This window comes from Notechis scutatus, chromosome Z (assembly GCF_049901735.1).
Source record: "Notechis scutatus isolate UNSWTSFEM ecotype Mainland chromosome Z, rNotScu1.2, whole genome shotgun sequence".
Taxonomy (NCBI): Eukaryota; Metazoa; Chordata; class Lepidosauria; order Squamata; family Elapidae; genus Notechis; species Notechis scutatus.
The window spans coordinates 128951136-128969398 of NC_142025.1; the positions used below are offsets into that span (position 1 = coordinate 128951136).

The 18263-nt window shown below is 37.1% G+C and overlaps 1 protein-coding gene across 1 annotated transcript in view; it reads right to left on the bottom strand.

The window, feature by feature from the left end:
* LOC113431956 (vomeronasal type-2 receptor 26-like) overlaps window positions 1-3333 on the bottom strand; it is an 18935-nt gene extending 15602 nt beyond the window's left edge. The window contains exons 1-3 of the mRNA XM_087946561.1: window positions 2993-3333; window positions 2183-2474; window positions 988-1848 (exon numbers count right to left, since the gene is read on the bottom strand). Coding sequence (XP_087802687.1) covers window positions 988-1848; window positions 2183-2474; window positions 2993-3231 — 1392 coding nt within the window. The 5' untranslated portion in view covers window positions 3232-3333. The remainder of the gene's footprint in view (window positions 1-987; window positions 1849-2182; window positions 2475-2992) is intronic.
* Window positions 3334-18263: the final 14930 nt, after the last annotated feature.

The following is an 18263-nucleotide window of genomic DNA, read 5'->3' on the forward strand; positions in this document are numbered from 1 at the left end:
GAAAGGAAGGAAGGAAGGAAGGAAGGAAGGAAGGAAGGAAGGAAGGAAGGAAGGAAGGAAGGAAGGAAGGAGAATTTTTTTGAAGGGGATTGGCAGATTCTTCCTTTCAATTTGGAAAATGGAACATTGAATTATGACCTCTCTACCCACTTCTAAAACTGAAAGAGAAATGTGTTCACCATCGCGTATTTTTACTACCTTATTCCCTAATTTTTGTTTTCATTAAAACAATTTCGGATGAAAATTCCATCACAAAATCAAGAAAAAGGAATTTCATAGATAACCTTGCATCGATTAAACAAACAACCCAACAATAATTATTTAACATTGTTTTCATAAAATGTACATAAAATAATCTCTATCATATAAAATTGAAAGCCTTTTCTTTCAAATAAGAATGGCCTTTAAAAATCTGAAAATATAATATAATAAAAAATGAACTTTATACAATTCATTGGCAAATGTGCTATCACTGTAATTAATATTCTCATTTCCACAAGATATGTCTTTCCTCTCTTTTCATTTTGCCTTAGGATGGGAATTTTATAATGAGAGAATGGAGGTAGGGAATAGTATTTAAATTTTCATGGATTCCTGGAAAACCATAGTAGCTAAGAGATTGCACTGTACTAAAAATCAGGAAAGCCATCCAGTGGATCCAGGCATGTAATTTACATTTCTCTAGGAAGAACAATGCATGTGCCCATATGCTTAGAAAGGTTTTTCCCTTTAAATCTTAGTCTCACCAAAATTAAGACAAAAGAAATGCTAATGCTACCCAAGTAGCTGTCAAGATTTAACACATCAATTTGTCAAATGTTCATACATACATAACCCATTCCTATATGAACACAAAACACACACCATTATTAATTAAGGTAGACAAGCCTTCAGGTATTTTAAGAAAGCAAATTCTTCTCTATTTGCCCTCTGGTATTAAGCAAATTACTTGGTAACCTTCCTGAATTTTGCATTAGCCAAAATTACCTCCCACTGTGACTGAAAGAAGAGCTTCCATTTCCTCTTATCAACTCTTTGGCCATACTTGATTTTAGATGAATACAATTGCCTTAGAGCATGTGCCACAGCATAGACTGCATTGTAGATGCTGTAGCTATGGCCAGTCATGCTCATTTCAAATATAGATTGAGAAAGAGTCTCCAGCTTCTCTTCCCCAGTACAGATCTTGTCAGCATTCCCATCCTTAATATCATTGGAGAATGAGCATTCAAATGCATCTTTCCAAAAGTCTCTAATAAAGCCATCTTCTTTTTCTAACTTTGGGTTTTTCTTCTGTATAAATTCTCGGAACCCTGTCAGTTCCTTTGAGTGAATTGCAAAGGAAAGAGCACCATGGAGAAAATCAATGGGCAATTGTCTTTGCATTAGAATGGAGGTGAATTCCATTTGGGCTGTCATGATCCAGACTTTGGCTTTTCTTTGTTTTGGTATATTATCAGAATCTAAAACATATATCATAAATCTCAAAGCTACCAGGCCTGTAATTTCAGCATTCAAGATCACTGCAATGACTGTACTCCTCATAATGACTTTGTATAATTTATCTGCCTCATCCACCATCTCACCTACTTCATTACCATACATTATTTGAGGGATACTTTCTATAAAGTCAAAGCAGATTCCTTTCTCTGTAAACATGGAAAGACTATTCTGAATGAATCTCTCTTTATCTTCCTCAACAAAGCAAACTTTTCCAACCCAGGTCCATCCAAAATGCAACAGTAAGTATAGTATTCCTTTAAACTGATGCATCTCAACTGGAAACATCCATTTGACAAAGAGTGCTGCTATTTCATCATTCATCAATGGAGCTGATCCATATGTGATCTAAATAGGAGTAAGAAAACAATAAAAGCAAAAAGAAATTGTTCTAAAGAACAATGTGCGGTGCTTACATGTTTGTTTAGTCAAACTTTCTGAGCTTGAGCGCAATACAGGAAAAAAACTTTAATGCTATGGTTTTACAGCTTAACATCTGGAAGTAGAGGGCTCTTCATCGAGCAAAATGTGTAGCAATTTGGTGATTCCTTTTCATAATTTTGACCCTTGTTTGCCTCAAATGTTTCAGGCTTCTTGTAAAAAGAGTTATCATGAAGATCTGACACCTGAAGTTATTAAAGAGCAAGTCAACTCACCATCTTGCTCCATATTTATATCTTACCTGAGGAAATTTGTAGTTGCACAGACTGGTTGCCATGTTCAGACAGGTCCTAGAACGGGGTCCTCCAATGATAGCTACCGTGTTGGTCTGGTCATTACATTTATAGTTGGGGATAAATTTATTTTTTGTAGATAGAAATTCCATTGCTAATTGATAAGTTGTAGTTTCCTCATGATTGTCAGTAGCAATGTGGAAGCCCAGAGTAACATTGGGTAATATTTCTGAATGTTCATTGATCTCATTAACAGCAAATGCCAGAGCCAAAGTGTGTTGGTAATTATGAGTGAGGTACCTTCAGTGAGAGTTATAAATTATGTCAATATATTTCTTATTCAAATTAGGGCAGGTGACACACACACACACACACACACACTCACTCACACACGTATGTATATGTATATGTGTACATATTCATAATCCCCTAAAATGCAGTGTTTATCATTTACCCTTAACATATGGAATGTAGTTTTTAGCAAGCTATAGCCCTAGATTTTATTGTTTGGATTGCATCGTGTGGGAGATGGTTATCTAACATCGAGCTGAGACATTTGTAGATTGGCTACTGATGTTCTTAAGTTTCATTTTCTTTAAAAAAAACTGTCAAAGCCATTAGGCATTCTGCAGTTAGGTTTCTCTGAGCTCTAGAATATAGGTATTCATGAGGACTATTGGAATAGGGTAAGCATTCTACATTTGAGCAGGAAAGTGAAAAAAGAAAGGGGGGAAAAGGAAAACACAGTATTTAGGTGATGATGTGACTGAGTATGAGGGCAAGGGACATATATTTCTTACTATTTCTTGCATACTTACAGGTACTGATCAAGCACATCATGTGAAGGAACACTATGAAAAATGATCTGATTTGAAAGAAAGAAGACCTGATATATAATAGCAGCAATGATTAAGTCTCCAGACTGATAATACTTGTGAACAATTGAAAGAGGACCTCTGAGGTTGCAGTTGTGAATAGGAGAATCCCATATTGTCTTAGGAAGCAAGAATAAAAACAGGATTCTGAACAGAAGCAACTCAGTGTAAAATACAGTCATTGTAAGTGTTAAAGTGTTGCTCCAATTTCACCATTGAATGGATGGTCTGTGTCATAATCCACCAGCCTCTTAGGAACTTCATCTAAAATGAATTATCATGAATCAAATGTGCATCTTTCTTATTCTCCCTATTTGTAATTATATATTTCTGAGCTGATATTAATGTAATACATTTTTTTAACTGGTACTTATAATTTTTTCATGTTTACTGGGATTCCCTTGGGACATGGAGAAAAAAAATGCAACAATGATACTTAATTTGGTAATTACTTAGAACATAATAGCTTACTTGCAATAGTACTTTCTTTGCAAAATGTCAAAAGGAAAAATATGATTTTATATCTGCAAGACTGGTGTAATGTTTTGAACTTTTAAAATTTAATCATGAAGCAGAAAAGGGGGGCAGCGCCGTATGTACTAAAGAAAAATATATTTGAGACATTTTTTTGAAAGACACTACCATGTTGTGGTATACATATCTATAACCAGATTCCAAACTTTCTTGATTTATAACATAGTTTAAGAAGAACAGGAGTTCATTTGCTGCAATTATTTTGTCACTCCTCTGCTTAATGTAGTTTCTGCTCTGAAGAATGGCAGTATGAGTGTTTGAGATCACAGATGGTTTGAAAGAGGAAAATAATGCTGAAGTCATGCTATGAGTCAATGAGACAAGATGTACATACCAAATTACAATAAACATATTAACCACATTAATATAAACCCCATCATCTATAATAGATTTTGTCAGCCACAGAGCCACCACAAGACATCACTAGTTGCCAGAGATCTCTAGGTCTGATGACAAAGCCAGGTCTTCAGGGGCTACCAAAAAATAAGGAGGGATGGAACTGACCTCACTTAGGGGGAGAAGGCTTTTATAAGGCAGGTACCATGGCCAAAAAGACCCACCTGCCTGAGTATGTAGTTCCCAGAGAGACAGGACATGTAGTATGCATTTCTTGTAGGGTCTGATGGGATAGAATAGAATAGAATAGAATAGAATAGAATAGAATAGAATAGAATAAGCTGAAAATTTTCTAGTCCAGCCCTCTGCTCAAGCAGGTGATCCTATACCAGAGAAGTCAAATTCACTAATTTATGTTAAATATTTTATCACATTTTAGGTTACATATTATTTCTAATTTTCTATGTTTACTTCTAAATACAAGTATAAAAATGCAGTCTTATGTACCTTTCTAGAATCCCTTTAACCATAAAGCTTATCCATTATCTCTAAAAAAAAAATTGCTTCTTAACATCTTGCTCCCCACCATTAGGACTTCTCATCCCTTCCTTTCTTTCTTGTTTCTTCTTCTCCTTGTCCTCTTTAACCCCTTGTCTCTCCACCTCCCTTTTATTCTGCTTTCCCCCTTTTCACCTTATTCTTCTCTTTTTGGGCTATTTTTCCAGATCTTAAAGACCTTTTCCCCTTTTTCTCTTGCTTTTTCTCTTCTCCAGTCAAAGTCATTTGTTCATCAAAGATGGCTTCTCCTTCTTCTTTGTCCCCATCATCCTCATTCTGCTTCACATAAGTATAAACCGCCATTTCTAAGTATTGAAAAATAGTGTCAAGACCATCTTCCCCTCCTTGTTTTTCTCTTTCAAATTTTTGATATATAAGTTCCAATTCATCCATAGATGATGCCATTGTGTAGAGAAAAAGTTTTTCCAAACAACCACCCAGATGATTTAATCAGAAGTAATTTCCAAAGGTTCCAAAGTCACCAAACAATCCAAACAGACTATTTCTTTTAGATACCTTCTTCTTCTTCACTTTCTCTTTCTGGGGTTAAAATAATCACAAATCCTTTTAAAATATATATTTTGGAAGTTTTTAAACTCTTTGTAATTCTAGGCAATCTTCTCCTTATTTTCAAATTTTGCTCTAATTTTTTTTTCACTCTCCCTTCCCACTCACAGCCAAAAAGGTTTTGTTTTTTTCCGCTGTCACTTTAGGAAGGAGAGTAGAACAAAGAAAAAACTTTCCCCTTTAGAATATTCGCAGCTTAAAACTCTCACAGGGAACAATATATACTTAGCAGCCTTCAAGATTCCAGGTCACTTTCTCCCGTCTTGTCCCAGTTAGAATCAACTTTCACTTTTCTTTCAGCTCCCTCCCTCCTGCACCTGCTTGTCCGGCTGCAGCTTTCTTCGTGGCGGCCATTGCTGACCGCCATTCCTCCGCCTCGGGAAAAGGGGGTTTAGCCGGCTGGGGAGGGGGTTTGCGACACCCCCAAATCCCTTGCCGGATCCCCCCTGTCTTCAGCTGCCTCTGCAGGGCAGCTATATCCCCCAGATCCAAATGGATCGGGGGAACCTTGGCGGTGAACGCAGCAGGGATCGCGCGGTCGCGAATCCCTGCCGCCGCCGAAAGGTTGCAAACCGGAAGTCCGCCATTCATTGTTTCTTGTCCTGTCCTCTGAAGCTTTGGAAAATAAATTGACCCCCTCTTTTTTGTGACAGCACCCAAATACTGGGATACTGGTATCACATCCCCCCTAGTCCTTCTTTTCTCTAGACTAGCCAAACCCAAATCCTGTAACCATTCTTCATATGTTTTAGTCTCCAGGCCTTTAATCATCTTAATTGCTCTTCTCTGCACTTTTTCCAGTTTCAACATCTTTTTTTGTAGCGTGGTAACCAAAACTAGATGCAGTATTCAAGGTGTGGTCTTACTAAGGCTTTGTAAATTGGCACTAATGCTTCACTTGATTTTGATTCTATGACTCTGTTTATATAGCCAAAGATTATATTAGCTTTTTTGCCACACACTACTGGCTCATATTTAAGTGATCATCTACTAGGACTCCAATGATACTCTCACAGTTACTGTTTTTGAGCCAGGTTTCACCTAATCTGTATTTATATCTTTGATTTTTCCTGCCTAAATATAAAAGTTTGCACTTCTCCACATTAAAATTCATTTTGTTGGATAGAGTCCATTGTTAAAGTCTGTGAAGATCCTTTTGGATCCTGAACTTGTCTTCTGGGGTGTTGGCTATTCCTCCCAGCTTAGTGTCATCTGCAAATTTGATAATGTCAAATTTAACATCATCAAATGACAAAATTAGTAGAGTCTATAATGTATCTTTATCATCTACTTTACTTTATTTTATTGTCATTACACCTTGTACAACGAAATCAAACACTATCTATCTATCTATCTATCTATCTATCTATCTATCTATCTATCTATCTATCTATCTATCATCTATCAATCTGTCATCATCATCATCATCATCATCATCATCTAGCTTTTAGTTAGCTCTCTAGATATTGATAGAACTCTTTAGTCACAATGATTGTCTTAGTAAGACCACACCTAGAGTACTGCATCCAGTTTTCATCACCACACTATAAAAATATGTTGAGAGTCTAGAAAAAGTACAGAGAAGAACAACCAGGATGATTAGGGGACTGGAGACTAAAACATATGAAGAACAGTTACAGGAACTGGGCATGACTAGTCTTGTGAAGAGAAGGACCAGGGGAGACATGATTGTAGTGTTCCAACATTTGAAGGGCTGCCACAGAGAGGAAGGGGTCAAGCTATATTCTAAAGTACCCAAAGGCCAGACAAGGAATAATGGATGGAAACTGAACAAAGAGAGATTTAACCTAGAAATAAGGAGAAACTTTCTGACAGTGAGAACAATCAACCAATGGAACAGTTTGCCCTCGAAAGTTGTAGGAGCACCATCACTTGAGACTTTCAAGAAGAGATTGGACTCCCATTTGTCAGAAATGGTGTAGGGTCTCATGCTTTGGGCAGGTTTGGACGAGATGACCTACAAGGTTCCTTCCAACTCTGATTATCTGTAATCCATTTATTTGTTATGTTCTCTTGATGCTCTCTAACGACCTGATTTCTTTCACTTTATTCGGATTCTTCATATATAGGAAAAGAGACAAGTTATAATATCTGTCATGGTGTCAGAGTAAGAATAAGAAATATACCTATGTTCTTTCCCATCAAATTAACTCAGAGAGATCAATGTTTACAGCATTTGCACAGTGATGTCAATGTAGGAGAGGCATGTCATTGATCCTGTTGCCTATGGGATTTTGTCACCGGGATCTAGGATCTGCCCTGGCCTCAACCCTATTGGTCCTTCCAGAAACTCCCTAAAATGTGGTTTTGACAATAGGCCTGGTAATCATATGATCGAATGGGATGTGAGCAGCCTACTCCCAGAAGAATGAAATATTTTGAGAAATATTTAAAAAGGCAGAATATTGTATTTCCCTAAAGAAACAGATAAATATATTTTAGAGGCAGAAAGCAGCCCCCCAGTCTTTCTTAATAGCCCACAGCAGATGCCACCACTTATTGAAAGAGAAAACCAGCTGTCTAGATGGCTCCATTCATAAGCAAAACAAATACTGCAGACAGAAATCTATTCAAGGGTATTTTGAAACTCCTTGCAGCAAAGTTTGACAGCTAACAAAAGCAGAATGGTAGGCTTAGAAGAAGAAGCTCCTCACAAAAGATCCAATACAGGACAAAATCATTTAGCCACAAGAGGAATTACCCCAAATCCTTTTAGAAACACAAAGCTCATATTGCACAAATCCCAAACTTCAAAGTTACAGAAATTATAAAGATCCATCCACCTATTCAGCCATTTGTTCAGCTGACCCAGAACTGCTTGCTGTCTTTGTGTGTGGTTCTGTTCATCAATAAACTTTCTTTCCAACCAGCCTCCATGTTGTTTCCAGAGTCTTTCTCCCATCTTGGAACTGAACCAGATTTTCCTTCCAACAGGGGCCTAGAAGATAGTTACAGTATATCTTTGAATGCATAAGAAATGCACTCTCGTATCCTTTCTTACATTCTTTTTACCATTTAAATTTGGTTGCATTTTTTTAATGTATATAGACTCTATGTACATTGCATAGAATAATTACATGAAGTAGAGAGGAATACAAAAAAAATGATCAATAAATAATGGCTCACCAAAGCAAGCAAACTGACAAAGATAGGGCAATTTTCATCATGAATAAGGTGAATTATACCAGGGTAGCTGAGAAGCAATTTGCAAACATCATCTTTTTCCAAGGTCTCTCCTCAATTACCGCAACAAAAAAGTTACAATACCAAGGTACAAGAAATTGTAAAAATAATCAAGTCTGCTTCATAATTTTTCAAAATGGCTGCAAAAATGGATGCTGCAGCTAACTGCTCCTTCTTTCAGTATATGGTGTGTATGATTCTGTGTGTGTTTTGGATCCTTTCCTTGATTGAATCCTGTGGGGCAAGGAGCATCTATAGTCGGCAAGCCTTGTTACAAATTGGACAGAAATGTGAAAAGGCTATTACGGATGATTTTATACATTCTCATAACATACCAAAGAAGGCAGCTAGGCCCCTGGGGGAGCCATGGATCACTATCCCTATAGGAAGGAGGAAGAGGTGGAGAAAGAAGAATAGGAAGAGGAAGAGAGGATGCCGTGCTGGGGTTTTCTTTAGGCTGAGTAAGTTTACACACAAGCCTTCAATTCCAAGTATATTTCTTACCAATGCAAGATCTCTGACTAACAAAATGGATGAATTAAGGCTATGGATTGCAAGACTAAATTCATCAAGAACTGCTGTGTTTTGCTAATCACAGAAACTTGGCTTCATTCACTCATTCCAGATGCAGCTGTTGAGCTAGAAAGCAGGACGGGAGTAGAGATTCTGACAAGATCAAAGGGGGAGGTTTAAGCCTTTATGTGAACAAAAGCTGGTGTATCAATACAAAGACTGTAGACAGCCACTGCTCCATGGATTTGGAGTATATGACTCTTAAATATAAACCCGTATATCTTCCATGAGAATTCAGCGTGGTTTTGATTACTGCAGTCTATATCTCACCTGATGCCAATACTACCATAGCTTTGGGATTCTTGTATAACATCGTTAGTAATCAGCAGAATAAGTATCCTGATGCTGTGCATATCATAGCGGGGGACTTTAATCAAGCTGATTTAAAAGAAGTGCTCCCTAAATTCTATCAGCATGTTAAGTGTGCTACTAGAGAAGCAAACATATTGGACAAAGTATATACCAATATCAAACATTGGTATAAGGTTATACAATTACCACATTTGGGACAATCAGACCATATGTCACTGCTTTTAGCACCAGCTTACATCCCTCTTAGGAGACGGGCTCTGTCTATAATAAAAACAGTGAAATCTTGGCCAGAAGATGCTTCTCAACAACTTCAGGATTGTTTTGAGAACACAAATTGGGACATCTTTTACCACCCTGACCTAGAGGTGCACACTGCAACCATTCTGTGCTATATCAAATACTGCACAGATACTATCACTGTGGATAAATGTATTAGGATCTATCCCAATCAGAAACCCTGGATGACCAAGGAAGTCCATGTGGAAGTGCCTCTTGCATGACAGGACCAAGGCCTTTAGGTCCAGTGATGGGGCAAGATACAGTGTTGCCAGAGCTAATCTGAAGAAAGGTATTTGGAAGGCCAAGATTGATTATAAGAGGAAGATTGAGGATAATTTTTATAGCAATAACATGAGGCAGGTGTGGCAAGGGATTCAACAAATTACAAACCATCAACCGACCAATGTCATCCCTGCTGAAGGGGATGCTTCATTGGCAGAGGAACTGAATCATTTCTTTGCTCGCTTTGAAGTGGAGACATCAGAGACGGATAAAACACAACTACCAGCCAATTGTAGCCCCCACCTCATTGTGGAGCAACAGGAGGTAAGGAGCATTCTGAGGGCTGTGGACCCTAGAAAGGCTGCCAGTCCTGACGGTATCTCTGGTCGAGTGCTTAAAGACTGTGCTGATCAGTTGGCTGGAGTCTTTACCAGGATCTTCAATCGGTCTTTATCCCAGTCCACTATTCCATCTTGTCTGAACCCTTCCACCATTGTTCTGCTGACAAAGACGTTCCCTATCAATAACCTCAAGGATTACAGACCAGTGGCACTCACTCCTATCATCATGAAGTGCTTTGAGAAATTGGTCTGCTGGCACATCATTTCTGGTCTTCCACATACATTTGATAAACACCAATTTGCATACAGAAAAAATAGATCTACAGAGAATGCTATAGCCATCACTCTTCACACTGCTCTGACTCATCTAAAACAGTGGGAAGGCTATGTGAGGATGCTTTTTGTGGATTTTAGTTCTGCGTTTAACACAATTCTTCCATATAGACTAGTGTCTAAACTTCTGGACCTTGGACTTTCTAATTCAATCTGCCTTTGGATTATGGATTTCCTCTCTGGCTGCTCACAGAGGGTCAGATTAGGTAATCATACCTCTTCAGCGCTTATTCTTAACACTGGTACACCACAGGGTTGCGTGTTGAGTCCCTTACTCTATACTCTTTATGTGCATGACTGCATTCCCACTCACATTAGTAATACTATTGCTAAATTTGCAGATGATACAACAGTGGTGGGACTTATCTCCAGGGGGGATGAGTCTACCTTCTGAGATAAGGTGGACCAGTTGCTTTCGTGGTGTGGAGACAACAACTTGGTCCTCAACACCAGTAAGACCAAGGAGCTTTTAGTGGGTTATAGAAGGAACAGATCAGACATTCAGCCCTTACTTATCAATGGAGACTGAGTGGAGCAAGTGGTCAGTTTTAAGTTTCTGCGTGTTACCCTCAAAGAGGACCTGACCTGGGGTGCCCATATTGCAGCCCTGGTCAAAAGGGCTCAGCAGATATTATACTACTTGAGGCTTCTCAGAAAACAACAACTGAATGAGAAACTGCTGATGACCTTCTACTGCTGCACCATCGAGAGCATTTTAACATACTGCACCTCTGTATGATTTGCCAATTGCACAGTGGCAGATAGGAAAGCACTCCAGAGGGTTAATGTCATTGCCCAGAAGATCATTGGTTGCCCTCTCCCCTCTTTGGAAGAACTTTATAGCTCCCGCTGCCTTAAGAAAGTTCAAAACATTCTTAAAGATCCATCTTATCCTGGGAACCCTTTTTTTGAACTATTACCATCTGGCAGACAGTACAGAATAATAAAAACAAGGACAAATAGGGTGAAAAACAGCTTCTATCCCAGGGCAGTAGTTCTTTTGAATTCTGCTGTATAGTGCAATGTTGGTGTGGTGTCGGGAGTTTCCAGTTCAATGTGTGAAGGGTGAAGGATGTGTGGTTGTGTTTATTTACATGGTCATGGTCATGATGTGCACTGAAGATGGTGTTTGATTTCGTTGAACGAGGTGCAATGACAATAAAGTAAACTAAATAAGAGGGTTCGTGCATAAAAATTAATTTATCTTTTTTTAGTTGCTTTTTCTTATTAAGATCAGGTCTCAGTATAATGATATAGCATTTTGGGGAAAAGATGCAGACCAGTAATCCAGCCGCTGAAGCCAAAATAGAGAAGATTTCCACAGCCACCATGTATTTTCCTTTGGTGCTCAAATAAGTAGGAACAAATGACACCCAAACACTGCAAAAGACCAACATGCTGAAGGTGATAAATTTGGCTTTATTGAAACTGTCAGGTAAATTCCTAGCAAGAAAGGCCACCATAAAACTCACACTTGTCAAGAATGCCATGAAGCCAAGGATAGCATAAAACATCATGGTTGAACCCTTATTACATTGCAGGAGAATTTCTTTAGCCATAGAGTGTATGTCAGAATCAGAGAAAGGGGGGAAATTTGTTAACCACACTGCACAAATAGTGAATTGTATCAGGGAGCATGGTAAGACAATAGAAAGAGCCATCCTTTCCCCCACTCCTAATTTTGGAGCCTGGCTTAATAGCCATGAAAGCAAGAATAACAAGGGTCATTTTCCCCAATATACAAGAGAGAGCCACAGAGAAAATTATGCCAAAAACAGTTTGTCGCAAGAGACATTTCACTTGGTCAGGTTGTCCAATGAAGAGAAAAGAGCAAATGTAGGAGAGGAGGAGAGCGATGAGAAGAGTATAGGTGAGGTTCTGATTGTTGGCTTTGACAATGGGAGTGTCCTGGTGTTTAATAAAGATCCCCAGCACTAAAGCTGAGATGAAAGATAAGGAAATTTCGATGACTACTAAAGAAATTCCCCAAGGCTCTTGATAAGCCAAGTAAGTCATGTTTTGTTGATTACAACAATCCTGATACTTGTTTGGATATTGATCTTCTGTATATGGGAAACAATCATCTAAGTCTGTGGGAAAAAAGAAAAAAGAAAACCATTCATGGAAACACTAGCTTTTTAAAACATCAATTATTAATTACACACTAGACCCAGTAGGGTTCTGTGACTTACACAGGTGTTTTGCTTGTTTTTTTCTTAAAATAATTCATAATACAATTTACAATGTGCTGCAGTGGGAACAGCAAACACCCAGATAAGCATGGGTTTAAAAAAAAAAAGACAAATAATCAGGCAGAAAAGTAGGCTAGTCAAAGAACCATCAAGGAGGAAATCTATACCTATCAAAAGTGGCACGGAAATCACAGTATATAGACAGGGAGAAATTCATACTGAAGATGTTATCAATTCAGTAGTGAAACATCTGCAAACAAAACAACCAAAGTGTCAGCTCCTACGGGAGGTCGCTGAAACTGGTTCAATAAAACACTTCGCTCACAGTCTTGATGTAGCAATGTGTGTTTATTATGGCTTCCTCCAACAGCAGCAACAAATGGAAAGTCCGAGTAAAGCCAGCGCTATTCATTTTCTACAATTGGATTTCACTTCTGCATAAACAGTTGGAACCCTATCAGTTCCTTTGAATGAATTGCAAAGGAAAGTGCACCATGGAGAGGCAACTTTCTTTGCATAAGAATGAAGGTGAACTCCACCTCGGCTGTCCTAAGCCAAACTTTGGCTTTTCTCTCTTTTGGAATATCATCAGAATTGAATAAATAGATAATAATTCTCAAAGTCACCACACCTGTAATTTCAGCATTTAAGATCACTTCAATGACTGTACTTCCCATGATTACTTTGTGTAATTTATCTGCCTCCTCCACCATCTCAGCAGCTTCATTACTGTACATTATTTGGGGAATATTTTTTATAAAGTCAAAGCAGATTCCTCTCTCTGAAAACATAGAAAGCCTCTTTTGAATGAATCTCTCGTTATCCTCCTCATACAGATAAATCAACCCAAGCCAGGTCCATCCAAAATGCAACAGTAAATATAGTATTCCTTTAAACTGGTGCATCTCATCTGAGAACATCCATGTGACAAAATGTCATTCTGTTTCCTTATTCATCAGTAGAGCAGATCCATATGTGATCTAATAGAAGACAACAATACAGGCAAAAAGGCATTTTTCCAAGATAAATTATGCATTATGTATGTTTGTTCATTAGCATCTTTGCTTAATGTTTAAGGCAGTCCCCACACCTTAGTGTAAGCCAATATTCTGGTTTCAATAGAAAGTGTATGGTTTGCCAATTGCACAGAGGCAGATAAGACAGTGCTCTAGAGGGTTAACATCATTACCTAGAGGATCATTGGTTACTCTCTCCCCTCTTTGGAAGAGCTTTATAGCTTCCGCTGCCTTAAGAAAATTCAAAACATTCTTAAAGATCCATCTAACCCTTTTTAAAATTCAATTGCATAGAATGTGAAGGATGTGTGTTTTTACTTTATTTTTTATAGTTTTATAATGTATAATGTACACTGAAGGTGGCATTTAATTTCATTGTATGAGGTGTCATGACAATAAAGGACGACTAATAAGAGCATAAGAGACTTACTTACTTTGCTTACTTGCTTGCTTGCTTGCTTGCTTGCTTACTTTAACAAGTTGGCATCAGGAAGTTTCATACTATATTAAAAAACAATAATAGGTCTGATTTTCATTATAGATCATGAACTGGTTAATTCTTGCCTGATGCTTTGGTATATTTCTGGGAAAAACTACAATGAGGACTCAATATCTGAAAATGATAAATAGCTACTGGACCTTCCAATCTTGCTCCATTTCTGTTCTCACCTGAGAAAAGTTGTAGTTCCACAGAGTGATTGCCATATTGAGACAGGTTTTAGTACGTGGTCCTCCAATGACAGCTACTGTGTTGGTCTGGTCATTACACTTGTAGTTGGGGGTATATTTATCTTTCGTAGGTAGAAATTCCATTGCTAAATGATAAGTTGTAATTTCCTCAAAATAGTCAGTAGCAATGTGGAAACCAAGGGTAACATTGAGTAAGATTGAGGAATTGATTTCCTTTACAGCAAATGCCAGAGCAAAAGGGCGTTGGTAATTATGAGTGAAGAACATTCAGTGAGAGTTATAAACTATGTCAGTATATTCCCAGCCCAGAATTAGACAGGTGTAATGTTTTGATTATTTTGCATATTCTTATTCACACAATATATAATGTTCATTATTTGCTTTTGACTCTTGAAATGTCTATGGAGATTCTCAGTCATCCAGGTCATGGTTGTCCCAAAGGTGCTTTTTCAAGAGGCAACAGGACTTTCTGGTTTTTCTTTGAAGATGTTTTGCTTCTCATCCAAGAAGCTTCTTCAGTTCTGAATAGAGTTGAAGAAGTTTCTTGGATGAGAACAGGGGTGGGATTCTACCAGTTTGCACCTATTCGCTAGAACCGGTTGTTAACATTCTAAGCAGTTCGGAGAACCAGTTGTTAAAAGAAATTACTGGCCTAATCCTGTAAGGAAGGCAGGAAGGAAACATTCTGGTGTTGCTTACAGAAACTGCCTCTCTGTTAATCCTTATTACATTCTTGGCAGGACTAGGCTTTTTGTCTCTGGAACTTCTCTGGAGTTTTTTTCCCCTCCTCTGCTAGTACTTTGCTTGTGTGGAGTGACCATTTAAAGTTACAATGGCACTGAAAACAGTGACCTATGACCATTTTCCACACTTAAGACTATTGCAGCATCCCCACAGTCATGAGAGGCCAGGCGAGGAGATGCGTGCCTCGATGTGAGTGATATTGAGTTGGCCACACCTAGCCAATAACATGACCACCAAGCCGTGTCCACTCAGTCACATGACCACCAAGCCACGCAGACAGAACCAGTTTTTAAATTTTTGAACCCCACCCCTGGATGAGAAGCAAAATGTCTTCAAATAAAAACCAGAAATCCCACTTGCCTCTTAAAAAAGCACCTTTGGAACACTTGGAATGTGGTCTTTTACAAACAACAGCCCTAGATTTTAAGATTGAAAAAAAAACTGACATGGGGGAAGAGTAAACCCATATTCAGCTTTGACTACATTTATAGCCTGATTTACTCTTTCTTTAAGATGTGTCTTGTAGAAAACTGTCAAAATTATTATGAGATGTCTTTTCCAGGATTAATTTGGATGCTTGCAATAAAATTCCAATTCAGAGTAAGTAGCAAGGGAGAGGATTCATATGTTTTCAGAGAAACAGAGAGATAAAAGAACGAAAGAAAGAAAGAAGAAAGGAAGGAAGGAAAGAGAGAGAAGGAAGAAGGCAGGAAGGAAAAGAAAGGAATACAGCATTTAAGGGGCACTGGGGATGATTCTGAGACTGTGGGTGAGGATACTTACAAGCACATCACAAGAAGGAACACTTTGAAAGGTGATCTCATTTGAAAGAAAGAACACTTGATAAATAATTGCAGCAATGATTAAGTCCCCAGACTGACAATATTTGTGAACAATTGGAAGAGGACTTCAGAGGTTGCAGACAGGAGCAATGCACATTGTCTCAGAAAAAAGGAATAAAATCAGCATTTTGAATAGAAAGAATTCAGTGTATAATATAGTCATTGTACAAATCAAAGTGTAACTTTAATGTTACCATTCCACTGATGAGCTGAATCATAATCAACCAACCTCTCGTGAATAGTATCTAAAATAAAATATTAGATTAAATGTGCATCTTTCTTATTCTCTCTCCTTTTAATTCTGTGTTTCTGAGCTGATATTAATGCAATGTGATTTTTTTAAACCTGGGTTCATAGTTGTCTCTTGTTTATTAGGATTCCCTTGATACATGGATAAAAGAACAATAATTCTTAATTTGATAATTACCTGGGAAATGATAGCTTACTTGCAGTTGTCCCTTTCTTGCATCTTTGTAAACTGTCAAAGGGAAACATGTTGATTTTATGTTAGAATAACTCCATTGCTATAGAATAGAATAGAATAGAATAGAATAGAATAGAATAGAATAGAATAGAATAGAATAGAATAGAATAGAATAGAATGATTGGACATACAAGGAATTTGTCTTGGTGCAAATGCCCTCAGTGTAAATAAAAGAAAAGATACATTTGTTAAGAGTCAAGAATCATAAGGTACAACACTTAATAATAGTCATAGGGTACAATAAGCAATCAAATCATACTAGGAAACAGTCAATATAAATGGTTAGTATAAAAGTGACAAAATTACAGCCATACAGTCACAAGTGGGAGGGGATAGGTGATAAAGAGTGATGTGAAGATTAATAGTAATAGTAGTGCAGACTTTGTAAATAGTTGGACAGTGTTGAGGGAATTATTTGTTTTAGAAGAGTGATGGCATTCAGGGAAAAACTTTCCTTGTGTCTAGTTGTTCTGGTATGCAGTGCTACATAGTATCATCTTGAGGTTAGGAGTTGAAACAGTTTATGTCCGGGATGTGAGGGGTCTGTAAATATTTTCACTGCCCTCTTTTTGATTCATGCAGTATACAGTCCTCAATTGAAGGCAGGTTGGTAGTAATTGTTTTTTCTGCACTCCTAATTACTCTCTGAAATCTGTGTCTGTCTTGTTGGGATGTGGAACCACACTAGACAGTTACAGAGGTGCAGGTAAAATATGCAATAATTCCTCTGTAGAGCTGTATCAGCAATAAAGAAGCAAAACTTGGGAATATATTGTTCTAAAGATGCTATCATGTTGGACAGATACAGATGTATAATCATGTCCCAAACTTTCTTGATTTAAAATATAGTTTAAAAAGAACATAAATTCATTTACTGCAGTCATTTGTCAATTTTCTGAGTGCAGGATTTGCTACGAAGAGTGAGGATATAACATGATTCTTTATATATATATATATATATATATATATATATTATATATATATATATATATATATATATATATATATATATATATATATATATATATATATATATATATATATATATATAATTTTTATTTGGGTTTTCACAAATAATACAAATAAAACATCTTTTGTTTGAGAATAGCATGATTACCACTTCTTCATACAGACACAAACTCAATTTCATATTCATCTTTGTGTTCTATTCCATATCTTATTACTATTTTAACATTTTCTCCATAATTTTTTCCCCTCCCTTAGTTTATTTTTAATTATCTAATATCTTAATTCAATTATATAACTTTTTCTAAGTTTCAATGTCTTTCTAATAATTATATTTATACTTTTGTCTGTCCTGTTTCAATTTCATATTATCTTTTCTCATTAAACAAATTTTCCCCTGTAGTTACTAATTGGAGTATGACACCTTTATATCTTTTAATTTTATCCATTCAACTCTTATTTAAACATCAATTTATGCCTTTAAAATTATAACATTCAATATAGTACATAACTTCCAATCGAATTCTGCTTGGTACATTCTTAAAATACACACTATGTTTATATATATATATATATATATATATATATATATATATATATATATATATATATATATATATATATATATATATATATATATATATATATGTGTGTGTGTGTGTGTGTGTGTGTGTGTGTGTGTGTGTGTGTGTGTGTGTTTTCTGAGGTTCTCCCTCCGCCCATATATAAAAGGCACTACAGACAAAATCAGCAAGATCCTCCTAAAACACTACATTAAGACAGCATTCTGCACAAACAGAAAAATATCCTAAGAAACCCTAAAGAAAGAATTGAGTTAGAAAACCAAGGAGTATACGAAATCCCATGCACTGCCTGCCCCAACAGATACATCGGAAAAAACCAACAGAAGAATTAGTGCACGCATTGAAGAACACAAGAACTCAATCAAAAAAGAAGAATCGACTTCTTCCCTGGTCCAGCACCTCAAAGCCACAGGACATGAGATTGACTTTAAAAATAA